Source organism: Mustelus asterias, chromosome 12 (genome assembly GCF_964213995.1).
Source record: "Mustelus asterias chromosome 12, sMusAst1.hap1.1, whole genome shotgun sequence".
Taxonomy (NCBI): Eukaryota; Metazoa; Chordata; class Chondrichthyes; order Carcharhiniformes; family Triakidae; genus Mustelus; species Mustelus asterias.
In genome coordinates, this window is record NC_135812.1 from 89085863 (window position 1) to 89108281 (window position 22419).

Sequence of the window (22419 nt, forward strand, 5' to 3'; positions counted from 1 at the left end):
AATGGATTGGCTCATTGGGCTGCAGTTGTCATCTTGCATTTTACCACTTATTTCAAATAAAATCCAGGACTCTGGGGGAAAAAAAACTGTAATCAGAAGAAAATCTTATTGATTCATGATGTGGAGTAAACACTGAAATTAGAGTTTAATTGTGATACTTAGGTTAATGATATGCCACATATGGCTTGTAAGCTGAAATCAAACTGGTGAACATTTGTGCAAGGCTTTGAGCTAAATACCATCCTGCCTGTTAGAATAGAATCCTACAGTGCAGAAAGAGGCCATTCAGCCCATCGGGTCAGCACCAACCACAATCCCACCCAGGCCCTATCCCCACAACCCCATGCATTTACCCTAGCTTGTCCCCCTGACACTAAGGGGCAATTTTAGCATGGCCAATCCACCTAACCCGCACATCTTTGGACTGTGGGAGGAAACCGGAGCACCCGGAGGAAACCCACACAGACACGGGGAGAATGTGCAAACTCCACACAAACAGTGACCCAAGCTGGGAATTGAACCCGGGTCCCTGGCGCTGTGAGGCAGCATTGCTAACCATTGTGCCACCATGCTGTTTCCTTGATCGGGCAATCTATTAAGGTAGCATCTCAATTTGTTCCAACTGTACTAAATACATTCTACAACTTAGGGACTGCACAGTGGCACAGTGGTTAGCACTGCTGCCTCACAGCACCAGGGACCCGGGTTCGATCTCTGGTTTGGGTCTTTGTCTGTGCGGAGTCTGCACGTTCTCTCCATGTTTGCATTGATTTTCTCCAGGTGTTCTGGTTTTCTCCCACAGTCCGAAAGACATGCTGGTTAGGTGCATTGGCCATGCTAAATTCTCCCTCAGTGTACCCGAACAGGTGCCGGAGTGTGGCGACTAGGGATCTTTCACAGTAATTTAATTGCAGTGTGAATGTAAGCCTACTTGTGACACTAATAAATAAAATTTAAAATTGTGTAGAGTGTGTCTCTGAAACACTCTGGAGTTTTTCCTCCTCCTTTTACCTGTCTCCAGAAAGAGAGGTGATTCGTGCTGATGTACAGTCCTGCAGTCATTGTCAGCCTACAGTATCCTACCCATGTGTCCATTTTTCATGTGTGTCTCTTAGCCTGTTGCTAAGCCGTTTGCCTGTAGGGGGATGGGTGGCATTGCGGCTGAACCCAATCTTATTCTCTCACCTGCTGTCCTACCCCTTCACGTACAGGCACACAATAACACCATTGAATATCCACCACTGAGTTTCCTCTCCCCAGCTTAGTTGCATCTAAAGCACCTTCATTGTCATCCAGACTGAGAAAACACAAACCGAGTTTGAACCTGGACCCTTCCGGAACTATAACGTTATCACCCACAAAACACGGTGGTTTTGAGTCGATTGTTCATTCAAAGTTGTTATTTGCATTCCAAAAATTTAAATTTTCCAGTATTTCGATCTACGCAATGTAAATAAAACAGCACTGTAGGCTCTTTGTGCAAAAGAAAATTCAAATGAAAAGATTATTCAAATGAAGTGACTTCATATGAACAATAGACTGCACCTACCAAACCATTAGGGGAGGCCAAGTGAATGAATTTCCCCGATTAGAACTGAACCCAAGTCACGACAGAGCGGTGCCAAACCCTATTCATGGGAACACTAAGAATGAAAAGCACACACAAGGCTCCACACTTTCAGCAAAACAAAAACTGTTATCGTTATCCACTCCGTAGACAAGAAGCAGCGTAATGCGGAGAGACAGAGGAATCAGTAAAGCAAACAGGGTAGGAGAGAGGTGAAACAAAGAGGGAGAAGAGCAGGAAGACGGAAGACCGATGGGGAAAGAAAGGGGAAATTCAAGTCAGGATGAAAAAGGAAGTAGTTGATGCCAAAACATTGAATGTATTCAAGAGGCGGCTAGATATAGCAATTGGGATGAATGGGATCAAAGGTTATGGGGAGAAAGCAGGATTAGGCTATTGAGTTGGATGATCAGCAATGATCGTGATGAATGGCGGAGCAAGCTCGAGGGGCCAAATGGCCTCTTCCTGCTCTTATCTGCTATATTTCTACCTTTCTATTATGAAAGGTTGTTTCAAAAGGGAAATATGAGTGAGTGAGAGCCCTAACATGTTTCACCATGAGCACGAGGGTGTGCCTGTGATGTTTTGTATCAGACCATGCAGTTCAAACCAAGCAGCACACAGGGAGTTGATTCGATCCGTCACGCCTGAGCCTTCTTTTGGAAAGAGTAGCCTATCTGTCACACTCCTCTCTCCTTTGCCATGAAGTGTTTTTCCTTTTCACACTTTTATCCAATTCCCTTTTGAAAGTGATTGTGGAATCTGCTTTCACCGCCCTTTCAGGCAATGCTTTCCAGGTCTTAAAAGTTCAGGCTTAGATTTTCCGGCCTTGCCATGGTGGGATCTGCCACTGGTGATTCAGCCAGTCAAAAGTCCACTGGCTTTCAGCGGGACTGGACAATCCCAGTGGTAGGTGGGGCTGGAAAATCATACTCTCGATGTGTAAAAAAAAATTAGTTCCTCACCCCCTTGGGTTCTTTGGCTAATTATCTTAAACCTGTGTTCTTTAATTACCAATTCACCTTCCAGTAAAAACAGTTTCCTCCTCATGTACTCCATCAAAAATCTCCCCTTAACCTCCTCTGCTTCGTGAGGAACAAATCCAGCTTCTCTCGCGCTTCATATAACTAAATAAATCCCCCAGTGGTGAAGTAAGAGAATCAAAGCTCAATGTTAATCCAAACAGAGGGAGGATAGATTGTCTCTTGCCTAGGACATCCATGTTGTCATTGGTTTGCCTGTGAGTGATACATTCTGTCCTCTGAACTCTGGGGCGACACGGTGGCACAGTGGTTAGCACTGCTGCCTCAGAGCGCCAGGAACCCGGGTTCCATTCCCGGCTTGGGTCACTGTCTGTGTGGAGTCTGCATGTTCTCTCCGTGTCTGTGTGGGTTTCCTCTGGGTGTTCCAGTTTCCTCCCACAGTCCAAAGATGTGGGGGTTAGGTGGATTGGCCATGCTAATGGTCAGGGGGACAAGCTAGGGTAAATGCATGGGATTGTGGGGATAGGGCCTGGGTGGGATCGTGGTCATTGCAGACTCGATGGGCCGAATGGCCTCCTGCACTGTAGGATTCTATGATATTAAATGTGACAGATTTGTCCTAGGGTGTTGGAAATCTCAAGCCTTTCCTTGGTTTGGGCAGTGTCCAGTAGATCAAGTTCATTCCTACGTACTCAAATTTGCTTTTAAACACTTTATGAACACAGCAAAATGTTGGATGCTTTTATCATCTAATCATCTGATAATTCCTGCTGTACCAAAATCCTCAACGTCCATTTTATTCTCACATTTCTTGAAGCAACTTTTGGTTTAAGTGAGTCCAGTCTTTCAGTAACAACATATTGTATTTATTAAGCTCCCTTAAAGCAGCAAAGTATCCCAACACAGGAGTTTTATCAGGCAAAATTTGACACTGAGTCCAAATAAGGAGACATTCGGACACATGATGCTTGGACAAAGAGATAGCTTTAAGAATTGTCTTAAAAGAGGAGACAGAACTAAAGAGGCAGAGAGGTTTAGGGAGGGAATTCCATTGCCTAATTCCCAGGAAACTGAAAGCACGGCCACCAATGGTGGACTGACTAAAATCGAGAATACGTGAGAGATTTGAATTGGTGGAGCGCAGAGATCTCAGAGGGTTGTCGAGCTGGAAGATGTTATTGGATTGAGGAGGGGGAAGCCTTTTAGCAAATTAAAAATTAATGCCAAGCCTTTCTCCATAGAGTCACTGAGGTTTACAACATGAAAAGGGCCCTTCAGCCCATCTCTTCTGCGCCAGTCAGAAACATCCACCTAACTATTCTAATCCAATTTTCCAGCCTTGTATGCCTTGGCATCACAAGTGCACATCTGAACTCTTCTTAAATATTATGAGGGATCCTGCCTCCACTGTGCTTTCAGGCAGTGAGTTCCAGTCTCCCACCACCCTCAGGGTGAAAACGTTTTCCTTCCCATCCCCTTTAAACCTCTTGCCCCTTACCTCCATTCAGATTCAAATTCTGGTCTGTGCTAAATTACTTCATGTGGGCTGGCTGGCTGGCAGCTGTAGTTACACTTACTGTCCCAGATTAGAGAAGGGCACATCGTCTCGGCCTCTTGCTCTTGCTGGAGTTGTGTATGTGTTTTGTCCTGATGAAAACAGGGTTAGGTTAGTCTGTGATGCTTGTTGTAGTCAAATAGCCTACTAAACCTCTGTTCATAATAAAGGGAAGTCTTTGAGGAGCATCCCCAGAATTTCCCAGTATGTCCCAGAAGCAGGCATTCCGAAATCCATTAAAGCTTACTTGTGAGTAATGGCCATTTGGGTGAGATACCCAATGTTTTTGAGTTGTCCTCTAGCACAATAGGGTTTTATTTAAAACTTTAAGATTTATTTATTAGTTTCACAAGTAGGCTGACACAAATGAACAATTCAGGACCGAGATCGCTATTGCCATGCAAACAAAGATTTTAATAAATTCAAATAATTTATTCGGCCTCACATCTATTACCGTAAGCTCTCGTACGATCACGAGTCGAGAAATTGGGCGCTGTCCTGATTTCTCAGCTCTCGCGCGATTTTAACGGTTCGCTCCGCCCATCGATGGGCGGCATGAACCGGTAAAATTCCGCCCGGGAGCTTTGAGTTGAGCAGCAGGTAAGTAATGCAAGTATGCGGGCGGAAGGGAGTGTCATTGTTAACGGTGATGTACGATCGCACACTGACCTAATCAGCTCCTTCTCAACTTGCAGATGGTTTCTATCTGAGGAATTTACCTGGACAGCCCACCTTGCTCTCGACCAATCACGGTTTTCCTTCCATTTCCCGAGCCGCACCCAGCCACCCCATTGGTTCCTGCAGCCGAGACAGAGAGTTGAGCCACTCCCACAAGACCATCAAAGAAACCGACAGACTCCTAACCGCGAAGGAAGCCAATAAAGAAAGAATGAGCAAAAGTGAAGCCGGTTCAATGAGCAGTCAGCGGACACATAAGGAGAGACATTCAGAAGAAGATGGAAAAGACAGGCATAAAATTGTGCTGCCCTTGATGCCAGACGTTAGGTGCAAAGAAGACATAACCAATATGCATAATAGCATGTGTGAAAACAGAAATAAACACTTAAATAGCTGTTTAACAAACTCCAAAGTTATGAATGGAGATTCCAATAAGACTTTATTAGCAAGCTGCACTAATATTGGCGGGATTTTACCGAGGCAAATGGACATTCATACCCCAGGCAGGTGTACCAAAGAGAGCTTAAGGTTTGAGAGGGACTTCCGAGAAAATGGCCCCTCTGGTCCAATGCATGTTGAGTGCTCGGACAGCTGGCAAACTCCACACCATTCTGTTGCGTACTCTGTTCCTTCTTCCCTGTCTAACATTCCTTCATCATCTAGCACAGCCTCTGGAACATTCCCCTGTTTGCAGGTTCATTCCAACTTAGACCTTTTTTACCCGACTCAAGATAAGGCCAGCAGGGAGCTCAAGGTGACGGGGCCTACGTACGTGCCTTCGGTGGGACACTTCAGTGACAAGAGTCGACCATTTCAAGTCACGGCGGAGAACTGCAAGGTCAACAGGAGTATAGGGAAGGAGAAGACGCATGACAAAAGCACAGAGAGGTCGGACATCGGGACGGTCCCCAATTCGCACACGCCTCTGAAGCTGGACGGGAAAGGAATGGACTGGCCCCACAACTCAGCCATAAAATCCAAACCACAGTGTGGTAGCAGCACTGGTGCACAGATGGTGATGCCCTTCACACCTCAGGCAGCCAAGGGCCCCTCAGGGAAAGGTAGCACTTATGTTATGCCACAGTCTCAGGATTGTTTCTGTTCGAAGGAGCTGGAGACATGCTGCGCCAAACTCACCCACTCCAGTTACATGCTGGACCGGGAGCACAGCACTGATGCACACGAGAAAGCTCCGAAAGACTCACAGGGGCAGAAAGTGGCCAGGATACGGCACCAGCACCATAAGCTTCCTGAGGTGGAGCACATAGGAAGTGGTTCAGAGATGAAGAGAAGGCCACCGGAGCTCAGTTGTATGAGCTACAATGGATCTCACATACCTTCATGGCAGAGCCCTCAGATTCCCCTGGGAGAAGAAAGGAAAAATTCCTATCTGGACCCTTTTAGCTCAAGTTTACAGCAGGCGGCAATGTTGTCCCAAGGATCTGTGCTAAACCAAGACATGTTGGGTCAAACTGATGAAGTGTCGGCCATGAAGAGTTTGTTGAAGTACAGCAGCTCTTTTCCCCCTGGCACGCAGGCTTTGATTGTCGGGCAAAAGACCCCCTTTGGAGGTCTGGGGAACATTCGGGCCAGCTGTGTTCATCAGGAGATTAAATTCCAAAGCGGGAAAACGAACCTCGATTTGGAGCGTCCGGACTGTGCCAAAGGCAGAGAGTGCGAGACATCTCAGGGTGACGGGGAGGTACGGCAGCCTCCAGTTGGGATCGCGGTGGCAGTCGCAAGACAGAAAGACAACCAGAACAAGAATGAACTGCCTTGCAGTGCTGAGTCCAGCAGACAACACCGACATATTCCTGGTTTAAAAGGTGAAATACTGCATGTTAACAAGTAGTCAAACAGTGCTTCTGTTAACAACAATGACAGAAAATGCTGGAAAATCTCAGCAGGTCTGACAGCATCTGTGGAGAGACAACGGATCCAAACGTTTCAAGTCTGGATGACGAGACTCGAAACGTTGGCTCTATTCTCTCTCCGCTGATGCAGTCAGACCTGCTGAGATTTTCCAGCATTTTCTGTTTCTGTTTCAGATTCCAGCATCCGCAGTAATTTGCTTTTATCTTCTGTTAACAACGTGGATTAATTTTGAAAATTATTTTCATCAATCTGATAGTTATTATTCTGCGGGAATGCTGGTGAAAGCTATCAAGTCCGTCATCTATCTTCCCCGGTGACAGATCATTTGGGAATATTTTAAATGCAGTATTCTGATTAAATGCCATTGTAGCAGTTTTTTAATTCCCTGAATAGTTACGTATCGGAGTTGCAGGTTAAATTCAGGTGGCCTTGCCTTGGCTATTTCAGCTTCGTAAGTTTATTAGACTGAAGTGATTCAGTTGCAGATATGGATCCTTGACATTATACAACTGAACCTATATGAATCACAGCTCCCAGCAGCTGATCTTGTACTCTTAATGTTAACAGTTTAGACTGACTGTCCTCACTTCCATTATAAAAGTGAGGCAGCTAGATATAGCACTTGGGGTGAATGCGATCAAAGGTTATGGGGAGAAAGCAGGATTAAGCTGTTGAGTTGGACGATCAGCCATGATCATAATGAATGGCAGAGCAAACTCGAAGGGCCAAATGGTCTCCTCCTTCTATGAAGCATAGAAACATAGAAAATAGGTGTAGGAGTAGGTCATTCAGCCCTTCAAGCCTGCACCACCATTCAATGTGATCATGCCGATCATGCACTTTCAGTATCCCACTCCCGCTTTCTCTCCATACATGAAGGTAAATTGTTCTGAATACGGACCACAAAGTGGCCAAAATTAGGTCCGTAAAACAAGTTGTGATTGGCCTGTTCGAATGTCACCTACTCTGAGTTATTTGTTAGAGGAGGACATCAAATATCCAGTTGAAAATATAAATGATCAAAATCTTTCGAGCACTTTGAGTTGCAATCAAACAGGAATTCCACATATGTTTGCAATTCTCTGTTATTATCAATTTGCGATGAGTTCTCAGTTTTTATTGCCTTTGCGCAGATGCCTGACCCAGAAATACACTTCTTATAAAACCTACAAAGTATCTCAGTGCTGGAAAGTTAATTCCTTCATCATCATTTTTCATCTGCCGTGTCATTTAAGTATTCGGCCCAACCAAAGCTGGATGCAGATCTTGCAAATTTCTCTTTGTGAGTTTATAAGTGAAGTAGCCTCATAAACATCAACAGTAAATCATCAGAAATTTTCCACAAGACATCACACACATTGACATATTCCATGTCATTGATGTGGAATTATGCTAGTGCAGTTGCCGATCACGCAGTGTGAATTAAATATCAGAAATTAGAAGTAGCTTCCATTGAATATCTTTATTTGAAAAGTAGAACAGTTCACTTTGACGTCCATTTAGTTTGACTAGAATTCATTATTAAGCTGTACCATTGTGATAAACTTGGGCCAAAATTTTCCGGCCCTGTCCGCCAGTGGGATCTTCCGGTCTCGCTGATGGAGACTGCCTCCCCCCCGCCCCCCAATGGCACTTTCCCTGGTGATAGAGGGTGTGGGGCATGCAACATCCGTCAACATCACTGACAGCCAATGGTGGGCCGCCTCTGCTGATGGAAAACACGCTGTGGCGGAAGGACTGGAAAATTCCACCCTTGGTATGAATGTTTCACTGCTGCTTGTTGGTACTGGTTAGCGGCAAATGATACTTTTCCTTTAACAGGATCATCGCGCTGCGCCTATGTCATCGACCTGGAAGCAGAGGAAGAAAACAATCATTTCCGTGAGGAAAGAATGGGGCTCTCGCGTTTGGACAGGGAAAGGGACCACTTACTACGGTAAGATCTTATACAGATTAATACAACATGAAATAAGTACCTGTCGTTGTTAATGCCCCTTTTTTTTATTGTCCCCCGTGCCCAATTGATCAGAATTGGTTGCCACACATGTTGTGATTTATTGAATAGCTTGTGAGTTCGAGCTAGTTCTACAGTTCCAATTTGTGCCAATAATATTTCAGACAATCAGACACGATAGCCTGAGTGGCCTCTTTCTGTGGCGTAAACTTCCCATTGATTCTTCGACTCAGACTGGATTATCGTTCTAACCCAACTGAGCTCAATCCTGAATTAAAAAATGTAAATATGTTCTATACATTTATTTCATTCAACGTTATTATAAAAAGGCAATATACACTTAAAAAAAACAACCCCTTGCAGAGTTTCAGTGACAGGAAAACTGCAAAGGAGAGTTAAACACAAAGGACCGGTTACGCACTTGACTCATGGACTGTGATGCTTATATCCCAGGGTGGCGCTGGTTGCTTGTACACTTGGTCAGAAGATCATTTAAGCTGAACAAAACATGTCCGTTTTCAGCATGGCAAATAAAATGAATATTCCATCTCACAGAGGATGAAACAATAAATATTTGGCTGGCCTGACTCGCATAAATTATACCAATACCTTCCAGATCATGAAGTGGAAATACTGCTAGTTGTGGAGAGGTCCCCACGCCCAGTTACTTCAGCTTCTAAGTTGAGAAAGCTGTTTGGTGACAAATTACCAACAGACTCAGAAATAAGGCAACATTGTGAATCCTTGGGCCGGATGTTCATCCAGGAGGCGGCTAGTTGGAGTCAGGAAATTTCCCAGCTCAGCGTGCCCACCTCAGGAGAAAGTGCTCACAGAAGCGGGATTTTTTGTTCTTTGGGGGTGGCTGCCGACTGGAGTTGGACCCGCCGTCCCTGGAGACAGTTTGGATTCAGGCAAAAGGGCTGCCAAGCGCCAAGTTAGGCTGGTTAAAATGCCCGCCTCAGTGCTCACGGACTTTGTCCCAGTTATGATAAAAACAGTAAGGCCCTTTAGCCCTCACTTCTAACACCCCCTTACCATCCACATACTCCCCCTGGCCCATCCATCGCAATTCATGCCATCTCAGGCCCTCTACCCAGCTCCCATGGCCTCTCATATGCTCCATGCCAACCATGACACTTACATGTCCATTCACCCTGTCTGAACTCTCAGCCAGACTTTATTATTAATCCTTGGCTGAGAGCCCAGACATGCATTTGTCTGCTGAAAAAGTTACATACTAGAGAAGGAATTGTTTGATAGACGGCTCTTTCTCTTAGATCTAATTTGCAAAGTTCACAATGTTTATTTACACAAGGTAAGGAGTTATAAAGTGTTTGTAGTTTCTGCTCTTGGCACTTTAAAGGTCTGGATGATTGGCACTTTTATAGAGCTGTAGTAAAAGCAGTTTTATTTTAAAGAAAATTACATATCAATAACTTCATTAAAAGCTTTTCCACAATCCCATTGTTACTGTTGGGTTCTTTGATTCGCTGCAGAATGTATACTAATTAAATGGGCATGGAAGTGCCATAGGTTGGCATGGAGGACATGAGGAGCCATTGGGGATGGGTGGATGGGCATGAATTGGCATGGGAAAGGGCATGACAAAGACCTTTTTGGACTTGCTTTTCAAAAGATTCCCTCATCCAGACCATGGTTCATGACACCTCTGAGGGATGGTGAACCATGAGTGCTTGAGAAGCTGGCCTGACTCCGTGAAAATTGCAGTGGGCTCAGAAATGCCTCAATGGGGCTGGACAGTGCAGGCGTGTGACCCAAACTAGCCCGTGCCCTTATCCCAGTCTGGGAATGGGGCCGGGAATGCTGGAATTGGTTCCCGCATACCACTTTTAAAGATCCGTGCAGACAGTCCTTGGCTGCGAAAATCCAGCCCAATATCTATCCATTATAGAAATGAAGTTTACACTTCTCCACTTGTGGCCTGTTTGGTACCTCAGTACAGGAGCAAGATTTTGATTTGAAGATTAAAGGGTTTAGTAATTGTAATGATGTCGGAAAGGAATTATGTGGCTGATTTCAAAATCTATCATGTATTCCAAATTTCAAAAATTGTGACGAGGAAACTTGAGTCATTTTAAGTTCAATACTGGGATATGAGCATCATTGGTAAGGCTAACACTAATTGCCTTTCCCCAGTTTCCCTTGGAAAGGTGAAGGTCCGTGTTCTCTTTGAACTGCTGCTGCCCGTGCACTGAGAATGCTCCTTGTAGGACAAAGATGACTCAATTGTCACTAACTCAAAATATTTTCATTAAATTCAGAGAAAACAAGGAACTTGTGGAGTTTGCACGAATCCGTCCTGCTAGTGGGTGTCCTGGAGACCTAAATCCAAACCTGATGGTCACTGGAGGATCATCATTACAGGCCAACCAACTAGGAACTGATCCCAACGCACATCCTCACCTTACGCCTCCACATTGGCTTCCAAGGACAGGCAGCCCCTCTGTGTGGATGGGTGGACATTCATACGGTCAGTCTTGGCATCTTACGTTTATGAAATAGCAGCATACAAGTTCACGGGTTCAAAATGACCCACAGCCAGAGCACCTTTTATACTGTTATCCAATGCATAGCCGACACAATGTTTTGTTATACTTTACGCTTAAAACAAGATAATGAGGTTCACTTTGACCAACCTTTGGCTTGTTTACATAAAAATGTATTTTAAATAGTGCTTGAAAGGGGAAAGAAAATCAACAATAATGAGTTCAAGATATGTGGTTGAAGATGTGTAGGTTAGCTGGATTAACCATGGTAAATGTGTGGGGCTACAGTGTGACGGAGAGGGTAAAATACTCTGTCAGAAAGTCGGTGCACACTCGATGGTCCGACTAGCCTCTTCTGCGCTGTAGGGATTCTATGATGATATGCACAGCTCAAAAAATAAGATTGGTGCATTGTTTGCTAAATGGGGCTCGCCCGTATGGGAAGTATAAACTTTGTAAACATATTGTTGCTATCCTTAAACATTTTCATCAATGTATCAATCCATCTGTCTCAGTTTGAATAAACCTTGGCTCATCTATTGATAACTCTACCTCTATAAAGATGGAAGAAGGTGAAGAATTGAAAGTGCGTCACTAAGTAAGAAGGAGCCTTGGGCCTGGTAGACAGCAGAGTTACCACACCACTATGTTACTGAGGGTAAAATCTAAAAGCACAAATGAGCCAGTCATGAGAGAAAGCCAATGGTGAAATCATATGCGGTGAGAACAGCCCAAGAAAACATTCTGACATCTGATGCAGCTGTTGAGGAGATGAGCAACTTTTATGGAGAATTATAGTTGGGATGGAGCAAAAATAAAACCCCACATTTTGAAAGTGAATAATGTATTATTCATGCCTCAGTCACAAAATGAAAGACAGCCTTTGTCAAGCGAGAGTCTGGAGTTACATTCGAAATGCATATAAATGTGAAGGAAACCAGGAAGCTCATTTGGTACTGTCAGCCGCTTAGAATGTACACAGGCCAATTTCCAGATGAAAACAGTTGTACAAATGCTGAAGTTGTCTCCAGCCACTGAAATTAGGTGCGAGGACATCCTGTGACTTCAAACTTGATATTTGCCTTAATTCTATCCAGGCGAGAGAGATTGCCAAAATGTTCTGAAGGAATTAATCACAAGAACAAAGAACAGTACAGCACAGGAACAGGCCCTTCGGCCCACCAAGTCTGTGCCGACACAGATGCCTCTCTAATCTAAAATTTTCTTGCTCCTACGTGCTCCATATCCCTCTATTCCCTGCCTACTCATGTATCTATCCAGATGCCTCTTGAACATTGTTATAGAATCTGATTCTACCACCTTCTCCGGAAGCCGGGTCCAGGCATTCACCACCGTCTGTGTGAAAAACTTGCCCCTTACATCTTTTTTAAACTTTCCCCCTCTCACATCTCAACCTATGCCCCCGATTAATTGACCCTTTGACTCTGGGAAAAAGACTCTGACTATCCACTTTATCCAAACCTGTCATAGCCTTGTAAACCTCTATCAGGTCTCCCCTCATCCTCAGATGCTCCAATGAAAACAATCCAAGTTTGTTCAACCCTATCTTCATAGTCCATATCCTCCAAACCAGGCAACATCATGGTAAATCTCTTCTGCACCCTTACAATGCATCAGTATCCTACCGGTAGTGTGGTGACCAGAATTGTGCACAATACTCCAAATGTGGCCTAACCAAAGTCTTGTGAGCTGCAACATGATTTTCCAATTCCTAAACTCAACCGATGAAGGCCAGCATGCCATACACCTTCTTGACCACCTTGCCCACCTGAGTTGCCACCTTCAGGGAACTGTGGATCTGCACACATGCTAATATTTTTAAGGGCTCCACCATTTACCGTATACTTTCCTTCTGCTGTAGACTATCCAAATCGCATCATCTCACATTTGTCTGGGTTAAATTCCATCTGCCATCTTTTGGTCCAGTTTTTCAGCTGATTTATATCCTGCCCTGGTCAACTTCTTTTGTCACTTTCTCAAAGAACTCGATCGTGTTTGTGAGACACGACCTCCCCTTCAAAAAACCATGCTGCCTATCACTAATAAGCCTATTCTCTTCCAGATGTGAGTACATCCTGTCCCTAAGAATCTTCTCCAATAATATCCCCACCACTGATGTAAGGCTCACAGACCTATAATTTCCTGGATTGTCTCTTCTGCCCTTCTTAAACAGAGGAACAATGTTAGCTGCTCTCCAATCCTCTGGTACCTCACCTGTAGCTAAATAGGATATAAAGATTTTGGCCAAGGCCTCAGCAATTTCTTCCCTCACCTCTCTCAGTATTCTGGGATAGACCCTATCTGGCCCTGGGGACTTGTCCACCCTAATGCTTTTCAAAACCTTCAATACCTCCTCCCTTTTTATCTCAACATACCCTAGAATGTCAGCATCCTCCTTTCAACACTCGCCAACAAGAGTTCCTAATCAAACTGAAAATGTGCATGAGTACAGTTAGTGTATGTCTAATAAGGCACACCCTATTTACCAACGTTCAGAGAGCTTGGAAGACCCTAGGCTAACTAAGAAAAAACCTTCTGACCGTACTCAGTCCATATCCCTCTATTCTCTCCCTGTGCCCATTCATGTACCCATTCAAATGCCTCTTAAATGTTGCTAATGTGCCTGCTTCCACCACCTCCTTTAGCAGCGCTTTCCAGGCACCCACCACTCTCTGCATGAAAAACTTCCCCCGCACATCTCCCTTAAACTTTCCCCCTCACACCTTGAACCTGTGCCTCCTAGTAACTGACACTTTCACCCTGGGAAAAAGCCTTTGACTATCCAAGGCTAAATTGCCGTGGGTCTGGAGTCACATGTAGGCCAGACCAGGAAAGGACAGCGGATTTCTTCCCTAAAGGGCATTAGTGAGCTGGATGGGTTTTTACAATAATTGGCAATGGCTTCATGGTCATCATTTGACTTTTAATTCCAGATTTATATTGAATTCAAATTTCACCACCTGCTGTGGTGGGATTCTAACCCAGGTTGCCGGGGCATTACCCAGGGTCTCTGATTTAACTGGTCAGATGAAAATACCACAATGCCACTGCCTCCCCCAATAAAAGTGGTATATCTTTCTTAAGGGAAAAACATTAAAGGTTACATTTGGTTGAGCAGTTCTACAAATTCTTGCTTTCCAAGATGGGTCCTCTCATCTCTCACTTCCTTCTGCACTGTCGGGATTCTAAGATTCTATGATTTGCCACTAAAGTAATCCAGCCATTAGAATCGAGAGAGTATCCGGTTACCACTCGTACAGGATAATCCTTTTTGCTGTAGCTCACAACACATAAGTGAGGCAGCTCCCCTCATTACTGAGTTTCGAAATGCAGCATCTGGATTGTCGAAAATGAATCAGGCACAAGAGTTCTGTTTGTAATGGCTGAGCGGTGCCCCAAACAGTTGATTAGATGCTGCTTCACAGTGCTAGGGACCTGGATTCAATTCCCGGCTTGGGTCACTGTCTGTGTGGAGTTTGCAAATTCTCCCCGTGTCTGCGTGGGTTTCCTCCAGTTGCTCCGGTTTCCTCCCACAGTCCAAAAGACATGCAGGTGTTAGGTGCATTGACCCGAACAGGCACCGAAGTGTGGCGACTCAGGGAATTTCACTAACTTCATTACAGTGTTAATGTAAGCCTTACTTGTGACACTAATAAATAAACTTTAAACTCTAAAACCTTTAGAATATGTCTTGGATTTTCGCACCCTATAAAGAATTCTAAAATGTCACTGCTCAGTAACAGGCCACTTGACACAGCCAGTCCACACCGTCGCTTTTCTCTGCATGAGCCACTTAGTGCTGATCCAACTCTCTTGCTCGCTCTCTGCCTATGCTTTTCAAGCCACAATCTAATTCCTTTTTCAAATAATTCAGAGACCCTGTTTCAACAATGGTTTGTGGTAGAGAATTAGAAAAACTAATCCTCTCAATGTGATGGCATTTCCTAATTTGCTCCTTAATTCATTTTGTGATTATTTTACAGTTATGTAGGACTGCATTAGTTTCTTGTCCTCCATCTTCATCAATTAATAACCTTTCATAGTTAAACACATTAAAAATCTTTCATCGTTTAGCACGCTACAAAACCAGAGGATGCGGGCGTAAAATTAATTTTCGTTTTAAACTAATGTACTCGAAATAATTCTCCAATCCAAAGGAATATTTTAAGTTCTACAGCTCCGTAAAATCAATTTGTTTTCTGCTATATTGTAGACAGTTACTGCCTTTCTGTTCCTCTGAGAGCCGCTGCCTTTTGTAACCATTTCTGATTCACTGAATTCCTTGAGCTCATCCACACTGAAATCAAGAATCAGAATGATGCCCAATATTACCTCGAAATGTCAGTGGAAATTGTGTTATCATTAGATTGACAGCCTGACCAACTAATGTCCTTAATAAGACCTTTATTTAAGATTTGGAACCAAGTCGATGCTGCTTTGTGGCAATCCAACAGCAAAGCCTGTGGTACTTAATGTACTGTGGATGATTGAAAAGCTGGAGCCTGAAGGGATGGATCTGTCACTGGGAGCAGGGACCTCCATGTGCCTTACTCGGCTAAATGGTCCGGGATGATCAAACAGCAGGGAAACTTTGCATTTCTTGTGCAAATATTGGGTTAACTGGTAAAACTCTCTTCAATATTCCTGCCCATTCTTTGGGTTCCCTCAGCCTAGCGTCTTCAAGTTTCTCTGGATTTGGGTAAACATGGTGCGCCCCATAGACTAGACAAACAGAAAGCACATAGAATCATAGAATCCTACAACGCAGAAGGAGGCCATTCGGCCCATCGAATCTGCACCAACCATAATCCCACCCAGGCCCTATCGCCATAATCCTAGGCATTTACCCTAGCTAGTCCCCCCGACACTAAGGGGCAATTTAACATGACCAATCCACCTAACCCGCACATCTTTGGACTGTGGGAGGAAACCGGAGCACCCGGAGGAGGCCCACGCAGACACGGGGAGAACGTGCATACTCTGCATCTTTGTGGATTTTTCACTCGTTTTGGAAACACATCAACATGTGATGGATTGCCACATTAGCCCGCATGCACATCGCTGATCAACATATCTTTGTTTTTAATGCCATCTCCCCTCTACCCTGAGTTGTAATTCATCCAAATTCTTGACGGTAAAACAGATGAACACATCAGAAAATTATTCATTAAAAAATCGTTCCAGAATATCGGTAGCAGTTGTACTTTCCCCTGTACCACCTAGTAGCATTAACCCACCCACTGTGTTATTATAACTGATCCCAATAATTGCCAGAAGATTCCAACAGGGCAGCATTACCATATCCTTCCAGTTATTAATGTTGGTAGTTAAACTGATGAGATCAGATTGCTGAAGTACATTTATTTATGGCTAGGGACTAACCTCTTTTTCGGGGTAATTTTGTTCATTTGTTGAAAACATTTAGCTCTAAGTAGTTATGCTGAACTACCGTTTAAAAAGCAAAACTAGCCATCCATTCTCAACTACAACTGCAAGAAATGTTCCAAAGGGTGAAGCATTTTTCTATTATTTTCGTCTTCATTTTCTATATCTTGGGGAACTATCAAAGTAATCTCACTGTGTAAGAGATGATGCAGAACAGAATGATGTGTGATTTGGACAGCAAACTGGATTAATTCTATAATTGCCCGGTGACTCATTCTGTTTCTTTATTCCCTATTTTGATTTGGTTCCTTTGTTGGAATGATTGTACTTCCCAATTTTATTGGCTTTCCATTTAGATTTTGTAAGAATATTTTTGGAGGGGTCTGATTTTTACAAGATTATTCAGCACTTTATGGTTCTGTTTTTTAATTGATTTTTTTTTTGTTCAATTTTTCATTTTCCCCTTTGAATTTCTGAATTATTTGTGGGATGTCCATGGATAGTGTGATATTAGTGAACTTTTAAGAAGTGTTTTCTTTTAATCAAGTACTCCGCAGTTGTGAGCAAACCTTTTCAGTTTGTTTATCTCATTGCTGCCGGGCGGACTACGAGAGTCTTTTTATTGCTGCTTAAACGGGGGTTTTGTTTATTTTTACTGGGATGTTTATGACTCTGCATTGTTAGGAGAAAACCTGTCTGGCAGGTCAGGAGACAGGAGTTCTTTTGTCTTCAGTTTGAGCTGCTGTTTAGTTTGAGTTGAGTTTTAGAAGGGGCATCAAGCTGAAAAGAAGTCTCTCTCTCTCTTTCCCTGGTTTTTGGAAATTCTGCTGGTTAGCTGAAAGCAAGGTCTTGCCTTTCTGAAGGGGGGATTCGGCTGTTGGTGGCTTGCCTGGAGTCCCTGGTGTTTTGTGAAGCTGTCCTGACTTCAAACTGTTCTGAGTCTATCCAGAGAACTGCAGACCTCATCCAAAGGTCTCAAGTCCAGTATCACATGAGCAGTCTTTGCTGTGTTAAACCTGTGAAAAGGGTCTTTTGTCTATGGGATTAGTTTGATTGGAACACATTAGATATATTTGTTAAGGGTTATACATTATAGTGGTTGTTTTGTTTCTTGTTTGTAATTGATAAGAGTTCTTGCTAATTTTCTTACTATGCATGTTAACTATATTCTTAAATAAATTTTGTTTGATAAAAGCTCCCGAGTGGGTCATTTGAATCATACCTGAAGTGAAACCTATCATGCTTATCCTAGCCAAATTCAAGATGCAAAACTAATGATTCAGGCGGGCTCCATGAAACACTTTCAAGTTTCTGACCTGAACCATAACAAGTGGGGGCTCGTCCAGGATTAAAATCTCTATTTCTCGACTGAGTTGGGATTATTGAACTCAAAGACAGTGAGCATATTGGTGTTTTCTTTTCAGGTGTTGTATTCCAGGTTTAAATAGGGAGTTCTTTGTGGAACAATGGCTCTTTCAGAGGCTAAGAAGTTCCAGGGGGTAGAGGAAGTCACGCAAGGTGGTTTGCAAAAGGTGACTAAAACAAAGCTTTTGGAATTAGCAAAAACATTGCAGTAGACATTATCTGACAGTGTAAGGAAAGGGGAAATAATTGTGGCCATAGCTCAGCATTTAAAATAGCCAGAAACACAATCAGAATCATTGGAAATGGCTAAAATTCAATTACAAATGAAACAGCTTGAACATGAAAAAGAATTAAAGCAGTTTGAATTCGAAATAAAAGAAAGAGAGGAACAGCAAGCAAAACAGTGTGAATTACAAAAAAAAAGAAATGAAACTGCTTGGATTACAGATAAGGGGAAAATAAAGGGAAAGGATAGCCCAGCAGAGGAAAAAGAAAAAGATAGAGAATTTGAACTTCGGAAACTGGCAATAAAAAGTGAACGTCAGTTAAAATTGGTGGAGGTAAAGGGAAAAGTACAGGTTGAGTATAGTGATGAGGACAGTGAGAAGGAGCAAGAGCTTCGTAGTCAAAGGCTTGGTGGGGATCTTTTTAAATATGTCCAAGCATTGCCAAGGTTTGATGAGAAGGACGTAGAAGCCTTTTTCATTTCATTTGAGAAAGTGGCTAAACAAATGAAATGGCCACAGACCATGTGGGTACTACTGCTTCAAACAAAGTTGGCTGGTAAAGCTACTGAGGTGTTTGCATCACTATCAGAGGAGATTTCTGGGAAGTATGAGGAGGTGAAAAAATCCATCTTAGGTGCATATGAACTGGTGCCAGAAGCCTACAGACAATGGTTTAGAAATCTAAAGAAAGAACCTGGTCAAACATATACATAATTTGAAAGGATCAAACAGATTAATTTTGATAGGTAGATAAGGGCTTTGAAAATAGACCAGACATATGAAGCTCTTAGAGAAATGATTATTTTGGAAGAGTTTAAAAATTCACTTCCTAATGTACTGAGAACACGTGGAAAAAGAGCAGAGGGTTAAAACTGCGAGGTTGGCGGCAGAAATGGCAGATGATTCTGAATTAGTTCATAAATCAAAGTTTGGTTTCCAACATCAGTTTCAATCTGTGAGGGATAGAAACTGGGGAAAAGAGAAATACTGAGGTGGTAAAGGTAAAGGGAGATCTTGTGGGAGATAATAAAGACAGTGTACCTCAGGTTAAAAAGGAAATACAGGAGAAATGAAAAGCCTCAGATGTTTTCACAGTAATAAATTAGGCCATGTAAAGTCGCAGTGTTGGTGATTTAAAAAAAGCACTGGGAAGACTGACGTGGTAAAACAAGATAAACCAATGGGATTTGTGAAAGCGGTAAAGGAAAGCCCAGTTGAAACAAAAAAGGTGCTAAAGAATGTACAGTCTGGTCAAGCACTGGGAACGTCAGAGGCTGTTGTTAAGCCAAACGAGGAGATGGTTGGAGGGATCGGAAAGCTTGGTCAAGGCGATGAGTTTTAAGCACGGAGGTAGAGACCGTAGAAATACATTATTGCTGTGGTAGCATCATCCCATAATTGTGCTTTGTCATTACTCCCTGGAAAAGGATACGTGTCCCTCCTTCCTCTTCTTAATTACTATCTTTCCCGCTTTACTCCTCTTCTCAAATTCATCAAATTGACCATAAATCAGAAGGAGGAGGCACATTCTTGTAATATAAAATTTGCTGACGACACTGATGCCATGTGGTAGAATGAAGTTTGGTAATGGTCAAAGTGCACTCGACTATGACAGCGAATAGATTAACTCAGTCTTTCTTATGTACATATTTGACGATTTCTGTTCCAGAGTGCATAAACGTATCATTCAAGCACATTTAAATTGAGCCTTCAGTTTCTATTGGGAGATTGCAATACCCTTTTCCCATTTTGTTTAACACTGATGCAAACATCATTGGAAATCTGGAAGACATTTTTGCATAACTTTCCATCATGATGCACTAAATGGGGCAGCTAATAGAGCAGTGCCCTGATCTGCCAAAGGGATGCGTTTTGATGGATCAAATATCCTTGTTTTTTTCCCTTGCTTCCTTTGGTGTTATTGCTGTGAGATATTTTAACACCAGTGTACTCAGGAAGAATAAGTATTGTCTGAGTGAGTGACAGCTGAAGATGAGAAAACTGTACAAATGCTAAAGTACATGGAAGAGAAATTTCTCTGGTTGCTTTGTATGGTGACACTGCAGATGCATTTAAAACGTGCCTGAAATCCCACCAAAGCGGTTCATTTCCTATAATTGTGCATCACAGTGTGTACATTTTAACCTGTCTTTGCACAGTTTATTTTTTACAAATTATATGTTTTTTTTGCTCACCAACATAGGAATCGGCCACCCAGCTCTGCATTCAAATCTACCACCCGGATTCCCAGCGTCGATGCCAAGTGCCATGCAGACAGTATTCCCACTTTCCCAAGATCCCTCAGCCCAGCTTGTTATCCTTCCCACTGAGCCACCAGCACCACACCCAACGCCTCATCATCTCGGTAATGCACTGTGTTAATGGTGGGCAGAGTAAAATTCATTTGTTACTTCTGACACTTTATGTTATAAACCCTATTCACCTTTGTATATTCTTTGAACAGGGTAAACAAATTGATAAAATTCAACCAGTATCATGATTGCTGTTCCTGAAAATGTTCCTCTCTGCTCCCATTCTTTTTGCATTGGTTACACTAACGCTCAATCTTGCTGTAAGCTGATATGTTTGTGAAACCCTTTGCGGTGTCTGCAGGATGTGTAGCAGCTTATTTAAATGCAAGTTTTCTTTTCCTCTCCTTCCCTTGCAGGCACGTGGTGCAGTTCTGTAAAAATCAGATGAACGTTCTAATGTGAAAGAGATTTAATGATAAAACGAGACATTTGATATTTCCTTTCTTTTTTTTTACATAATTTATAACAATGAAATTAAATGGACTTAAAAAGATCCACCTAATAAAGACCAGATGGAGAAAGGGAGGCCCTTCCTAGAAAGTGTAGATCATATGAACCCACGCATGCTGTTAACTTTGATAGAAGTGTGCTGTTTCCTCTGCTAGTTTCATTTCTGTTTGAGGTAAACTGGGCTTGCGGTGGTCTTCCTATTGTCCTTTGTGTTGAGGTGTCACGGTAAACATAGCAACGAGCAATGGGAGCATAAACTACTATTAGTTCATTATGTCATGAAGAGGTGAAATGTATTCGCTTTCAAATCCCGGAATGGCCAAATCTCTCCCTTTTCTGGATTTAATTCCATATCATTTACGGTTGACATGTGTAATTAGAACATATTTAGAAATGTATTGAAAATCAGATCCGTATGTTTCTGTGTTTAACATTCGCACAGCCTTCTCAAGCGTCCTCTTTTCTAAAGGTATGAATTAAGTGAAGCAAGCCCTAACAGAAATTTATTCATTTTCACGCAGTCTAAGATCATACACCCATTTGAAATAGAAGTTTGTGTCGTGTGTTCCCTAATCAGTGAGGGTCCAGAATCCGTATTACAATCTCTGTCGGGAAACCATAAACCAAAATAATCAAATTTATTGAATGACCTCCCCGCCGCCGCCCCCCGCCCCCCCCCCCCCCGCCCCCCCCCCCCCCCCCCCCCCCCCCCCCCCCCCGCCCCCTCCACCCCCCAAGTAGCTTTTACTTTAAAGTGAAATATGGCATTACGTAGCTGCACACTTCCACCAAATGCTGTTCTTTATTCATGCAGGGTAGGTCAGGAGTCCTATCTGATAGCAGCGTACACCTTTGCATTTCATGGGTTTAATGTTCATCAGCAAGGCAGGCCTCTACGTCATGAAGAGGTGAAATGCATTTCCTTTCAAATCCCCCTCTCTCGGGTCCTGATGGTGTGGCTTCCCAGAGTTATTTTTAAACCAACCAACCAATAACAGCCTGCTTGATGGTTTAGCCACTTGCGGGAAAACACCCAGCTCCTTAACGTCCCCAAGCTACTCACACTGCTTTCCAGGCTCTAGACACTTCTAGCCAACTCACGCTAGCCACCTCTGAGAACTCCTGTCTCCTTTTCTGCCAAACTGGAAAACTGACCTCTTCCTGAGAGTGATATGCTTCTTCTCCCCACATATGTATTCTGTGTTACTCTTTCTGTCCCTTTCTGTTTTCTCTTTGTGTCTTTATCTGTGTACTGATTGCCTTCATCCTCCAGCTTCTCTGCTTGTAGTGCTCCTTTGTTTCTGCAGCTCTCCTTTGCATCTGCTGACTGCACAACGTCTTTCTTATCTTCCTTCCTGTTTATACTGCTTCCAGGTCAAAAGTCACCAGGTCACATGGAATCATAGAACCCCTACAGTACAGAAAGAGGCCATTCGGCCCATCAAGTCTGCACCAACTCTCCGACAGAGCATCTTACCCAGGTCACATCCCTGTAACTCCACATATTTACCCTGCTCATCCTCCTAACCTACACATCTTG

General features: G+C 43.2%; 1 protein-coding gene across 6 annotated transcripts in view; it reads left to right on the forward strand.

Moving 5' to 3' along the window:
• bahcc1b (BAH domain and coiled-coil containing 1b) overlaps positions 1–22419 on the forward strand; it is a 267650-nt gene that overhangs the window by 121401 nt on the left and 123830 nt on the right. For all 6 annotated transcript variants that reach the window (XM_078225578.1, XM_078225581.1, XM_078225579.1 and 3 more), the window contains exons 5-8: positions 4801–6609; positions 8480–8594; positions 10895–11103; positions 20321–20482. In XM_078225578.1, coding sequence (XP_078081704.1) covers positions 4801–6609; positions 8480–8594; positions 10895–11103; positions 20321–20482 — 2295 coding nt within the window. The remainder of the gene's footprint in view (positions 1–4800; positions 6610–8479; positions 8595–10894; positions 11104–20320; positions 20483–22419) is intronic.